This window comes from Micrasema longulum, unplaced genomic scaffold (genome assembly GCF_059751315.1).
Source record: "Micrasema longulum isolate JH-2025_06_02 unplaced genomic scaffold, ASM5975131v1 h1tg000506l, whole genome shotgun sequence".
NCBI lineage: Eukaryota > Metazoa > Arthropoda > Insecta > Trichoptera > Brachycentridae > Micrasema > Micrasema longulum.
This window is the reverse complement of record NW_028277703.1, coordinates 126,855-142,320: the sequence shown is the minus strand read 5'-3', so window position 1 is coordinate 142,320 and position 15,466 is coordinate 126,855. Positions and strand designations below refer to the sequence as shown.

General features: G+C 30.7%; 1 protein-coding gene across 1 annotated transcript in view; it reads right to left on the bottom strand.

Moving 5' to 3' along the window:
* LOC148281004 (uncharacterized) overlaps positions 1-15,466 on the bottom strand; it is a gene marked incomplete at its 3' end in the record, with an annotated part of 84,804 nt that overhangs the window by 50,319 nt on the left and 19,019 nt on the right. Inside the window, exon 2 of the mRNA XM_088227466.1 lies at positions 9,208-10,667. Within this exon, the coding sequence (XP_088083592.1) occupies positions 9,208-10,594 (1,387 nt within the window). The remainder of the gene's footprint in view (positions 1-9,207; positions 10,668-15,466) is intronic.

The following is a 15,466-nucleotide window of genomic DNA, read 5'->3' as shown; positions in this document are numbered from 1 at the left end:
TATTACGTATTCATTACACCCATTTACACTCTAGAAGTATTATGATCTGTTTGCAAAACAGTAAAAAAGGTAAAAAATATACAAATAGGCTAAATTAAAGTAAAATTAAAGTACAAGCAAACATATTCAGTGGGCACTGTCTATTCTCAATAGGTATAGTAAATACCTGTTCTGAGATAGACAGTATTTTTTAAATATAAAATACAGCATATTTTTAAAAGATGTATAAAGATAATTTATACAAATCGAATAATATATAAAAATATGATAATCTAACAAAAAGTTATGAGACTAAAAAAATCAACTGTCTCATCAACATCAAAAGTATATGTAACTGAAAACATATATACTACATACTACATATCATATATATACAATATATACATGTATATTATTTGCCAAACAAAAATAAAAACAACAGCTTTTAGAAATGTTGTAATTTTTTTTTAATATTTAAAAATCGGTAGAATGGTAATTCTCCTTCAAATTCGGTAGACCGGCAGATTTCATTTGATCTACCTTTAAATCGGTAGAATTGGATAACGCTGGCCCGGAGTGGTGACAGCTCGCGCATTACATAGAACCTCGTACAATGCGAAGTTGTTGCTAGTAAGTACATAATACATAAGCCTGCCTCTTGGTGTAGTAGTCAGCGTGTTTGCCTTTTATTTAAGAGGTCTCGGATTCAATTCCCGGCATGGTTGACATGAAATATTTATTCAAAAATGTGTTTAATGTGTATTAAACAGAAATATTTCATTGACCCTGGACTGGCACCTGAAGCATAAGACTGGTCATCTTACCTTCACGTAACAAAAAAATGATCAAGACACGCTTGGATTGGTGTACCGATGCAGTGTCCTATGACTCACTAAGTGCGGAAAGGGAATAATGATGATGAATTACAAGAAAAACTAATAATTTTGGTTATAGGGAAATACCGCTTTTTTTACATTATATTACTTCTTCACAATATTTTAGATAATCCCCCTTCGCCTGTTTATCTGAGAGAGCTCTTCCAACCTCTATCACAACACGGACTATCTCTTCGTTCTAGTGACGAGAGAACACTTTCATTGCTCTAATTATTTTTCCTCCTCTTTTACAGTAGTAGCTGCCCGATTGTGAAATAATCTTCCCACTAATGTTAGAGACGCCCCTTTCTTATTTACATTTAAGTCAAGATTAAAATGTCACAATCAAAATATTTCAGTGGTTTTTTTATCCTTCTTCTTTCCTCGCCATCTCCTCTCCTCTCTTCATAGTGAAGTGATATTTTTTTCTGTTTTTTTAGTTAATCTTTGTTTTTAATTTTGGATAAAATCATAAGATTCAATATGTCCATGTACTTGTAATTTTCTCAAACTGAACGGGTTGGGTAGGTAGGAAGAAACTGCATTAAGGCATTATGCTTTATTAATGTATATAATATATTGTATGTGTATATAAAGTTTTAAATAAATAATCATGTATTAGATAGGTTTATTTTCAAGATTAAAATAAAACAATAGAGAAATAAAAACGAACTACATCAATTTACACTAAATGCCAATGCTTTTAAACAAGTAACGTTATCTGATTACCAATCAAAGCCCCACAGTTAATCGAGAGGATATGTACCTTCTGTCGGACTTCTCATTATCCCGGTCTTTTGATCCTTAGATCCTCAGATACACAAATAATGTGGAGGAGTGATTCCATACAGATGTTGAGATATAGACGATTAGTGCAACGTATCCATTGAATAAAACAGATCATGTTAGATGCCAGTAATGTGGATACAATCGTAGCTAAAGCGGTAAAACAGATTTGTCTTAGTTGAATAGTCGGATTGGATGGTTTGGTTGAATTTCAATAGCCTATTAATTATTAAAAGGCATGTACGTAATTCACATCCTCCTATACACAGCCATTGACTGAATCAGTGTGAGATTTTTCTTTTAGATTACATACCATAAAACTGTGTTTTTATTTATCATTTAAGAAACAAATTGTAAAAAAACGATTAAGATATTCAACTCTTAAAAACTTGTGCTATAAAATTCCTTTAAAAGGCAGTGATGTAACATCACGTTACCTCAAGCGAAAGACCGAATATTCTGAAGTTCATACATTTAAAAAATAAATACACACTGTTAAATAATTTATTTTCCATCGTTTGAACTGATTTGTGCCGTGGTAGTATTGTGGACTCACGGGCCAACGGTTCGAGGTTCAAATCCCACTCTACCACAACTCGATTCCCATTTTTTCAGCATAAGTTATGTAAGACTTGGGAAACAGTCTAAAAATTAAAATTTTTCAGTAAATAATGAGAACTCAAGTATTTCTGTTTAAAATATATTATATTTTAGGCCTGCTAAAGCAAAATAAATATTGAAAAAAATATAAATACGCCGGTCATATAACGAACGTGCACTCCTGCTTACTGCCAATAACCGACTGATTGAACGAATTGATTTTTTGCCTCTTTCACACAAACACCGGCCACAGATCAGCGTCTCTGTCTTCATAGTTCTATTCTCGTGTTCTTTCTTATACATAAAAACAGATGTATTTTGGTATTGGCATCACGTTCATTCGTTTAAATATTCTTCTCATAGTAAGGATAAACATTTTTTCTATTAAAATCCAGTATATTTATAAAAAATAATCTTTCCGAATCCGATGCAAGAATTTCAATTTGTAGATTACAAAAAATATAACTTCATCATTTAAATAAATAAGAGAGATATATCTAGTCTTGTATTGTATGTAGACTCGTGTTACACCACAGCTACACAAGAATCAAGGAACAAACTATTTATATTAACGAATTACAACAGGGATGGAGAAAATCTTAAAGCAGGGAAGTCTAGGCATTCACAGGGCTTATGACAAACATTTGGACAAACTTAAATATTGTAATACTATCCATATCAAATAGAACTTAATATTCTGTTCATATTGTATTTTATAACATTATGTACCTAGCTGATTTAAACCTTTAACTGCATTTCTTTAGCTTATTTTTAAAAAAATATATATAAACATATGTATTTTTTATATATTTATATTACTATAATTTTTTTAAGTTTTTTTAAACCAACTTAACTTTTAAACACAGTTCTATATTTTATTACTTTATATTGTATTTTTTAAAATTTATTTCGTATTACCAACTATACTTCTTAACACTGTTCCTATCTTTTATTTACATTATATTGTTTTTTTTTTTTAATTTATGTTGTTTATATACTCGTCTTCTTTTTGTTATACCAAATTTACTTCTAAACACTGTTCTATCTTTTGTTGCTTTATGTTGTTTTTTTTAAATTTAATGTTGTTTATATACTCATATTTTATATAACTTTCATGCATGTAAAAGCCTTATGGGCGTGAAAAATTAATAAAATATAAATATAGTTTAATCTTTCAAAGGATTTTTCAGCAAAAATATAAACTTCGAAATTATTTATTTATAAATTCATAGCATAGTATCAAAAATTACACATAAAAATGCTTTTCTATAGAGTAACTAACTCAAAATATTATTAATCAAGCCAATGGTCTAAGAAAATATTTTTTTTTAATTCAGTCGTTGCGTTACCTAGTAAGTAGGTACTTGTATGTAGGTAAAATAATTATTTCAATGTTTCAGCTCTTTGATTTCACGAAAATAAAAAAATTGAATAGTTTAATAAATATGGATGTTCAAACATAGACAGAATGGTAAATATTGCATCATGTGTAAAGTGGTCAATCAAACCAACCAATGACAGGTCAAAAGGAATTACACATTATCTCAAGAAAGTTATCTTTTTCTGTTTTTATATGTTAACCTTAATAACTTCCAAGGGAGTTAAATCCAGTCTTTGCCTACAAACATTTGAACAAAGCCAAAATATTTTTGAATAAACAAAAGAGTCAAATGGTATATTCATGAGCGCAAAATATTTTTAATGTTAAAAAGAATGTTTAATGAATCTAAAGAGAGAACGGATTGTTCTACACAGAACTGAGTGTTGTTATGTAAGTTAGAAAATCAAAATGTGCCTATATTTAAGTAAAATTAGCCAAATGTTATTAAATTGGAAGCTTTTTAGCGAACATAATAGTACCCACTTCTTTTGCTCAAGTAATTATTCATCTTATCAAATCGTTTCTTTGTAAATCTGGTCTCATTCAAATACAGACAACGACTTCCATTAAATTTTCCGACAAGTGATTCCTCGTCGTTAAAAGTATTATGATTTTATTATTCGACTTTTGAAGAGCCCGCTGCCCCCTCCCCTAAGTATAACGCTATCCCCCTCTGTTCGTACCGCCGCCCCCACTTACCAACCCTCCGAATTATATCCGTCAATAATTCTTCAGTTCATTCTCGGAAAAAAGAATCATTCAGTGAGAATTATTATTAGAGGAATAAGAAGCACAAGGTGGTTGAAAAACAAAATATTTCAGTAGGAATTGATCACTTTTGTCAGAATTGTTTAGTTCCAGCAGCTATTGCATTTCATGTAATTTAATTGAAATCGTTGTAAAATTACCTCGAAACTATCCTCCCAAAGACATAGACTCAGAAAAGGAACTGAGATGCCGTATTCAAACAGCTCGTGCAATGTTTCTTGAAATGAAAACACCCTTTTTGCAACGGTAACCTCAACATAAATAAATATATATTCCACTTCCACAATAAATGAAGTAAACCCACCTTAACAATGGAGGCGGATTCTGTTTATAAATTACAATTTTTCTAAAGAATTATCTAATTCCTTACCATTAAACATTAAACCCGCATTATATACAATTTATAATGTATAAATACATTGTTAAAAAATTACAAAGACAATGTGCATAAATATAGTAAATCTGGCATATACCAAATAAATTGTAATGATTGCGATTCAATCTACAATGGAAAAACTAAAATAAACTTTCATATTAGAGTAAAGGAACACTTAAGGTACATAAATAAAATTTTTTTCTGAATTGCAAACCATCTGAAAAATAAGCATAATTTCAATAAAGACACTGGATTAAAACTTCTTCATGTTGAAAATAAAATATTTAAATCAGACAACTTGGAAATATAAGAAATTAAAAAAGCGGTTCATATTAAGAAAAAATTGATAAATAACCAAATAAACTATGTTTCTTTTAGTCCACTGCTGTCTAGTTTTGGTAGTATCCATCTCACATTACCATCCTTTCAAGACAAAAACGCTTGATTTTTTTATTTTATTGGCAACATATTGATAAAATAAAATAGAAAAATTCATTGGTTCAGTATACCTTGAGAAAGAAGTTGGTGTTACTTTGAAACCGGTCGGTGGAAAAAAAATTAAATTAGTGGTTAAAAACAAAGTTGTTTTATTAATTTATTTATTTGTGATAACCTCAAACTTTAAATCAGCCTGCGTTTGCTTAAATATTGCATTTGGCCCATATTAATGGTCAATATGCCCAACCAGCTGGAAACCTTTGAAATGTGGACTTATGCTAAAAGTATCATGGATGCAAAGGGTAACAAATGCAGATTCAGCAGAGCGAGAGTGTATCGCGAGCTGGTTGTAAACAGCAAACTTGGGGTGTATCCTGCATGCGGACAAGTATAAATTTCTCCAAGTTGTTACGAAAAGCAAAATAGAGGGACACCGAGGAATCGCACGTTGCCAGACGTCATGACTTCTTAACGTACGGGAGTGAACTGGCATTAGGAGCGGCGTAGAATTGTTCCGGACGGCGTACTCCATGGTAATCACCGGACTTATCTCCACTTGATTTACTTTTAAAGAATATTTTAATAAGAGTAGTCATCGAGTGGAAAACTTCTTCATCTGCCTGAACACAGACGTTGTAATTTCTGTGTAACATTTATTCTATTCTACAGGCGCGAATCATAATGACTTACTGGGGCTCAAAACAATCAACTATTTTCAGAATATAAATTAAGAAGAATGAGGAAATTAAGTGGTTTTTTAATTTTTTTTATATGTTAATAGACTATTAAAGTCTAAGCCATTTTTTTAAAACTATTTTTATATATCGTATTATGAGCGCTAAGATTTTTTAAAGTTTTGTATTTGTGAAATAAGTCCGCGTGTGAGGTTTTTCTCTGTCAGTTCTACCGATTGGTTCGTTTATGATAAGCAAACCGTATTTCCTTCGCAGCTCTCATATCATTGATTCATATGATGTCGTTCAAAGTAGTTCGTTTTTATATCAGTATACATGTGCTGTCAGCGACACGATATTCCAATATCCTTATTGTATAAATCTATAAACATTTTATCCGTTAGAGATTTTTTATGGTCCAAGCTGGTTTCTCAGTATGCGTCTCTATCTGAATATAGAAAGAAATTGGACTATGTATATAATACTCGGTTCACTAGTTTAGATGGACTAGCTCTCCCTTAATTCAATAATAAATACAGTAAAAGAACACTAGAGTGCAAAATATCAAAAATGTAAAATATGCTCCCATTAAATACAAAAAAAAACGAAAATACTTATCAGGCTCAAGAGAAAGACGTATGCTGAAAATCTGGCTCTTGGAACGTGGTTTTTTATTTTGATTTTTTTATTCCTGATTTCTATATTCCTTCAATTCTTTTATCTGTTGATGTTTGTGAAGTTAAAGAGCTGAAACCTTTATTTATGCAGGTGAGATTCATCTAATTGAATTATTTCACCTGCATACTAGGCAACGCCTGAAAATGTTATTTTTTTCAATTTCTATACTTCTTCATGGACCAGGTAATTTGGATAAAAGAATTGAAGGAATATAGATGTTCAAATATAGGCAGAATGGTGAATGTTACACAGTGTGTAAAGGAACCACTTAAACCAGCCAAAGACAGGTCATAAGCCCTGTAAATGCCTTGACTTCCATATTCCCTTATTTAAGGTATTCTCCATCCCTGTTGTAATTTGTTAACCTTAATGTTGAGAGTTCGGGTATTATAAAACATTCAATATATTTTTGAACGACGGTATTTTTAGGATTTCTAACACGAATTTAATATGATCAGTCATTTCAGATGTAAAAAATATCAAGAAAACTCTGAAATATTCTTAGAGTAATAACACGCCCCTGGCTAATATTATTAACCATAAAGTTAGCTACAAATTACAGCAACACGACGTGTCGTAGGATTCGTAGGAATTAGGGGTAGAGAATTTCAAGCGCAAATCGAAACCGTCTGTTACACGTTTGCTGTTGAACGAAAAACCAAACTAAAATCAAACTAAACGTTTGGAACGCTTTTGTTATATGTAAAAGAGCTGAAGGGCTTCTCTATAGAATTATCACTCTAAAGAAATAATTTGGTTTTTTTTATGAATAAAATTTGCAGAGACTTGAAAACGGGAGATCACTTCTATGAAATGTATATGTTTTTAAATCCGAATTTGAAAAATATCAAAATTTATTAATCAATATTTGTCGAATATTTAGTTACGGGACACCCAATACAAGAGATTTTGGTGCCCAAGGAATATTGTTTTATCGATGTAAGGACGTCTGTTAGCTGAGATAAAAATGGACGAATTCTCCCCATCGCTGTAACTTCATACGAAATCCCCTTCAATATTATATTTGCAAAAGTTTTTTTTATTATCTCCACTGTACTCTTTTTGCCACACGATCTTATCTCATCGGGACTCTTACGCTAATTGGCAGGAAGATAATAATTGTAATTTTGATATTAGATCACGGAACTCATCAAAAGAAAACTACCGGTATCATTATCATGACTTTTCTCCTTTCCGCACCCAGTAGCGTATAGGACTTTTTTTTTTTTATTTATTTAGTATTTCACAGTTTTAAAATGTACAGAGTTTATTTGTTTCAGGTCCCGACTAGCTAGGAAATTCCTGTGTTTAGGAAGGACCTTATTTTATTCATGTGTTTTTTTTATTTTTAATTTCATTAAATGATGCTTAATAAATTCAAAGAATAATAATAACAATATAAAAAATCAATATAAATTTAAATTAGAAAACATGCAAGTAATAATAATAAAAATTGAATCATAAAAATAGATTAGAAAATATGCCATTAATAGTAAATAAATGAGACACAATTATTATAAATTATAAAACATACCGATAATAATAAAAATTGAACCACAAATACACATTATAATATATAAAATGAGTAATTAAGAAATTAAACAAAAATATAAATTGGAAAACATACCGATAATAATAAAAATTGAAGAACAAAAATAAATTACAGAATATACCATTTATAATTTTTTTTAAAAATAAGATACGGTTAAAATACTAGTTTTAAAAAGAAAAAAAAACGTATGTAAATGAATAAACATAAAAAGTAAAAATGAAATATACATAAAAACAATAAGAGATTTTTTCAATTAAAAGTTACAAAACATTCCATTAGTAAACTAAATTCAGCGTATTTCAATCATCTTTTACACGAAAGTAACGTGATCAGTCTTCTGCTTCGAGTGCCAGCCCGGAATATCGAAATATTACAGTTTTAACAACCTTTAAAATAAACGTTTCACTTTGTCACTCTGCCAGCGCCAACCACCCAACAACTACATTTCGAGGCGGACTTATCTCTACTCGATTTCCTTTTTCAGGATTTTTACTAGAGAGCAGCCTTCGAGTCGAAAACACTCGTCCAGGGTTCGGGTTTTATTTTACACACGGGATGGTATTCTTCAACCGCCTGAACACATGTAACCACATATTTAGATATTTATAATAACCTTGTGCAGGCACGTCTATTAACTAAATTCATAAGAATTTGTACAATTCTTCCATTTTTTTATTTAATATTTGTTGACTAGGTGAAAATGGGTACTTTTCAAATGTGGCATTTACAAATCTTAATTCAAAATTATTTAAATATAATGCTTTCCGCCATTACGTAATTTCGATTTGAGATTTATAAACTACACATTAATAAAGTACCATTTTCCACTTTCATGACTTAATCAAGGATAATAATTTATTATCTTCGCGAGTAATCTCAAAAATGTATTTCAATTTATCTTAGCAATTTTGATCATAATGAAGGTAGGCCAATTAAAATACTAAATACTTTATATAGTAAGCCTATCCGTACATAATGATCAATTTATCTAATGACGTAAAATTTAACATTATTATTTGTGTAAATAATGATTTTATTTTATCCTTATTGCGCTCAGATAATAAATGCGATCATTGGAAAATATAAAACAATTACTTTACCTTTTTTGTTAGACTTGGTGAGATCTTGGGGCAGGTTGACGAGAGATGGATTCGGGGTGGGGTCTGAAGGCTTTCTCCCTCGCGACACGCACAAGTCTAGGGGTTGCTCGGCTACCATACCTCCACCGTGCATCCCCCCTACGGGAGAGCAACTCACAAACCCCATCACTCCAACCGGAGACATTGCCTGACGATGCTTCTCAGAACTCATTACACTCCCTTGGTTTTCCAAACGCTGTAGCAACATGGAATTGCTGTGAGTCTTGGATTCCGCTTTGTTCTTGGTATTATCTTTTCTACGCACGTTCATGAGTTGACTCAACACGTTTTGTTTGGCGGAAGAATCTTTAACAGTCGAGCTGTGATCCGCTAAATTTCTAGCCGAGTTAAAACTAGTATTGCTCGCCTCGGGACTAGAGTGGCTGTCCCCCGCTGACGTGTGACGGGACGAGTAACCGGGACTCGCGCTAATTGCCCTGACCGGGGAGAAAATTTGGATTCTAGTATTCTTAATTCCCCATCCCAGAATGTCAACTATGGAATGGGGCGTCGGCGTTTTCGGAGGCTTCGCGTAAACATGGGGGTGCCACGAAAATTCGTCCGCGCCATTGTTGCGAATACCACCGCGATCTTCCCTCTTATTTCGATCGTTAAAATAAGGGACATCCTCCATTGTTATGGTAGCGATCTCCTCACCCCTGTAGATATCTTCCGACTGCTGTGAGTTACTTATTTTCATCGAATTGACAAAATTATCTTGAAAAGTAGGAGAGCTCATTTCGTGGTATTCTGACGGTGAGTCTTTTTTGGAAAACTTAGTGTACACGTATTCGCCCTGTTCGAAATTCCTTCGTCTTTTGTTGGTCTCCCCGATTCCGCAGTCATAATCCGCTTCGTCTTCCGAAATGTCAATCTTCAGTCTATTCTCTGAGTCACTTTCGTTCCCGCTATTGGGAGAGTTTCTAAAGAAGTAATCATCTTCTGGGTTTTGTTGTAATTTTTCAACAGGTGATGAGCATTTATAATTACTTTCCGGTATGGATATTTCATATCCGTTTGTGTTAGTGTGTCGCTCAGTCACCGCACCTTTCACTTCCTCAATATTATCGACTTTAAACAGCTTGGAATCGTTCGACAGATCCCCCGCGAAAGAGTTGCCGTACTCCGAAGAGATATTGAAACTGTCCTTCATGTTTTGAATATCACAATCACTTTCACTGTTGTCCGGGAAATTGATGGAAATGACTTCTGGATTGGATTGAGCCTTGAGAAACGCACCAGGTGCTATAACTGTGTTGTTATTCTCCGGCGCCATGATCTTGTTGACTGCAGTAGGCATGTCTAGTAGATTTTCTATACTCTCTGTTTTCGTTTCCGACTCTTGCATTTTGATACAACATCTGTCTTTTAAGTCGTCTGTCTGACTACGTCAGGCTTTTAGTAGATATCCGTAAATACATCTGAAATAAATTAAAAACAACAGTTAGATATTTATTTTCTTAATTAAGTGTTACATATTTTTATTATATATTTATTGAGAAATATTGACAAAATAAGTATAAAATTTCAAAATTATTGGTACATACATTATAAATAATAACGTTTGGATATTTTTAAGTCAATTTTTATTAAATGAAGTATTAAATATTTTAAACTGCGTTTGTGTGTGCCTGATTTTGTTTTCATTGTAGGTAAAGCACCGATGCACTTCAATACGGCCTTTTTACTATATACCTAGGTATATAAAGAAGTATTATTTCAGTATTACTTCAATTAACAAATAATAAATAAATTAATAAATTAACAAACTTTATATATAAGCTGCCCAATAATTTGATCGGTTAGGGATTTTTTCGACGTATTGCAATTATTGCTATCGTTTGCTAAATATTACCGAATAGTTCAACGAGCATTCGATTCTCAGTTAATTGATTTTTAATGATCAGCAGCTGTGGTTTTACGTAATTAAACTCTAGTATGGTCGGTCTGCTCACCGTACCGCACAACTGTATTAATTCTTTAGACACTTTATGAACGAGTGGGTACTCCCTCTGAAAGCTGTTCTACTGGTGGGTGGATTCTTAGATTGAAACACACACAGTAAAAAATAATGAATTTCCTACTGATGTAATAACGGCTTCTGTTTGACCGCAGTAAAATACATGACAAAGAAAATTAACAGTAAACAAAGAAAATAAAACAAAGTTCTATGAAATTTTCAATTTTTTATCATAAACTTTTTTAATTGTGTTATACATAATTTAAATTTTGTTAATATTTTGCCTTCAGTAAAACATTTTCTGGTTTGAGTGATTGTGTGTTAGGTATACAACACTTTTAATACAAATATTTTATTAAAGTTTGATTACCTTATTAAATAAAAGAATCCCCAATATAATTATATTTATTTGTGTGGGAATGTTTATTTAAATCAACCATATATTGTTGATTGTTGTCCCGGTATGATAATTATCAAACATTTTTATCCAAAAGGTTAATAAAAATCAAAATTCGTAAAATGTCCGATAGACACAAATTGTATTATGTTCTTAATTACTATTAGTAACAAATTATCGAGTAACTTCGATTTGACATGCTCAAATATTTATTTATTTTCAGTTTACAAACAGTAAAAGATATCACAATATAGAATTCATAAAATAAAAAAATAATAACACTAAACATCTTTCACCAATTAGATGTGAATATTATAATATCTTAAGTTTAAGACGCGTTGTTCATTTATTTATTACATTATTGAACAATTTAGATTTTCATGTCCCAACTTGCTAAAAAATTCCGTGTTAAATCGGGACTCTCACATACTAAAAATGAATACAATGATATATTTATATATTTATTTTGACACATCAGTATAAAAATTACATAATTAAAAACAATACAAATCAAAAAATATATTGCAAAAAAGTTATTTAATAAAACATAGTGTGCCCAAATTAGGATCTCGTATCTTATATTTGTAATTATATTTGTAAATATTTATTGATTTTAATTTTATTTTATTTATTTTCTTCGTAATATATTTAATTTATATTTTGTATTTAATTTTATATATATATATATATAAATATATATATATATATATATATATTTTTATTTAGTTTTTATTTCACTTGTGTTCATAAAGGATATAATAACTTATATTTACATATAGGTTACTAATTAAAAATACTTTGTACACTTCCATTTACTTTTTCGACCAATTAGCGCTTTCGCCCTCTAATAGGATGTTTTAAGAACTTTACTTTTGTTATTTCTTTATTTTTATTACAATGTGGTACTATTATTGTTATTATAATGTATTATTATATTGTATATATATATATTTATATATACATACAGTTTTTACATACATTGTAAATTTAGCTTTAGAACAGGTATTTTTGTTTTTATTTTTTTTTCAATAAACGACGTATTTCGGCACTGAAACTGAACCTCAACTTAATTCTTACTTACGAGTAATTCTATTTTATTAACAAAATATAAATAAAATGATTCAATAAATAAATAATTATGTTACGTTAATATTGTACAATACATAATTCAGTAAATGAGTACAAATAAATGTTACGATAATGAAAAAATATAAAAAATAAAAAATTTCAAATACATAAATTTTAAAATAATTCCTTTGAAAGGGTTAAAATATTTTTTTTCTTTTCTGGTGTGCATCAATTATAAATGCACGGAATAAAACCTAAAAAAAATATTTTAGGAGCTTTTAAAGCATTGTCACTCAAATGCGATTAAAAATAACGCATTTTCATATTATTTACCTATAAACATGGGCTGGGGAGGTTGCGCGGCGTCTATTATGAACCCCCTCATAAATGTATAAAAATGAATACTTAGAGTGATGCTTCGATGTCCCCCCACTTTTCAAAATGAGACATTGTTTTAATTTATGAAGGTACTGGACATTAGACAATTTAAAAAAAAAAGTCATCGACACATTTCTGGTCATGCGGATACAAGAAAAGTTCTCAGCAGAATGCTCGTGCGAGGTTTTCCTGTAATTTGAGTTACTTAATACCAAAATACGTACGACTTTTGATCAGATAAATTTCTCAATTGTGGCCCCAAGAGCGCTCAATGTCCTGGATGAACATATTAAGTTATCCGAAACGAAGGCCACTTTCAGGAGAAGTGTACAAGTTTGGATTTTGTCTGAGGGAAGAGACCATTGCAGAAGACTGCTACGAGACATTGCATACTATAAATCGTGTTTTCCAGACGTTTATTATCTCTTGTGTGGCTGTGATGTCACACTAGTCGACATACGACACAAGACTTGATATATCTCTCTTATTTTTTTAAATTATTAAATTTTATTCTTTATAATCTTCAAAAGGACATTTCACACCGGATATAGAAAGTAATATTTGTATAACTATGCTGGATTTTAATTTAAAAAATATTTAACCTTGCTACCCGGAGAACGATATCCGCGAATACAGCAATACATCTATATTAGAGAGAGCACGAAGATGGGACACATAACAAGGAAGACAGAGACGCTCTTCTGTAGCCGCTGAAGCCGGTGTTGTGTGAAACAAATTCAATCGATTGGTGACAGTGATGGGGGACGCGTGCGTGAATTATGAGCGGCAAATTTATGTTTTTTTTTGCTTTAACAGGGCTAAATTACATGTTTATTTTTATACATTATGGAAAAGAAATTATTAAGCTGAATGTCTCTATGTTTTTATTTTTTTCAAATGTCTAAGCTTTAGAATATTCGGTCTTTCGCTTGTGGTAACACGATGTTACATCACCGCGCAAAGGGATTATTCACCACAGTCAATAATATTTAATTTTGTTATTGTTTAATAATATGCCTCGACTCGGCAGTCGGCCTCGTGGTGTAGTTTTCAGCGCGTTTACCTACCACGCAAGAGATTTCGGGTTCGATTCCGACATGATTGACATAAAATATTTATTTTAAAATGTGCTTTTACATTTGAATATTTAATAGTCCCTGGACTGGTACCTAAAGCGTAAGACTGATCATCTTACCTGCATGTTAGAAAAATGATCAAGATACACTGCTATCGGTGCAGCAATGCAGTGCCCTATGCATCATCAGGTGCGGAAAGGGAATTATGTGTATGCTATGTCACTAATATGCATGCTTCCACTTTCCATTATGTTGTATCCCAACTCAACATAGGGCTTTTGGCCTCATACAGTTAGGGATACGTTATTATTTTTTTGTATTAAAAAAAATATTAAGAAACACACACTACAATAACATAGTCATTAACTCTAATAGACCAGTAAAGTTTCCATATTATATTATTATCAAATCTGCGGTTATCAATTAACTATTTTTATTTTTTTAAGCACAAAAAACAGGGAAAAAAAAAAATGAAAGTAGTTTAGAAATTAAAATCAATGTTAAAGGGTTATTTCAAAAGTTTGTAGTTAGTATTTACATTAATAGAAATGTTACAATAATAATAAAGTAATTAAAAGGTTAGAATTAAAATTATTAAGATAAAAAAACATGCTCAAATGTAAAAAAAATCTAAGAGGAAAAACAAATATAAACATACATAAGTTTAGGGTTTTAAAAAAAAACCGACGAGAAAAATCTTTGAAAGAAATAAAAGACAATAAATTTACGTTAATTTTAAAAACAGCTAAAATAATAATGACACATTATAGTTAAAAAGCAATATACTATTTTTAAAAGCAATTCTAAAAGTAATTTAAAGTAGTTTAAAAGTATAAAAACATGTCAAGTGTAGCAGAGAATAAAGAAAGAATAACAAGTAATCTTTAAAATTTGAAAAAGTAATATTAAGAGAAGATTTTAAACCAAAGGTAGTCAATAAACTTTAATTAAAGTGATATTTGCAATAATAAAAAATTCAGTAGAGAAATTTCATTTGAAATAACAATTTATAAATAATACACATATACGTGTATGTCGGTATGAATACATAAACTTTTAAATTTTAAAAAACCACAATGCTTCGCAAGTTTTTATTCAGAAAAAAAATCGATTAATAACAATAATTATGAAATGCCGTGTTCCACTGTGATTGCATGCCATTGACTTCACTTGAAATATTTATCATTAATTACTTTTTAAATTGTCATCCATATAAGTAACTGGGAGAAGTGCAGTAATGAGTATGGAGAGCAAAGCGCACAAGTGAGCCTTAAGCAGTTTAATTACAATGAACACGGAAATTGTTTAACCGGTTATAATGATGCCGATATTAAATGCATC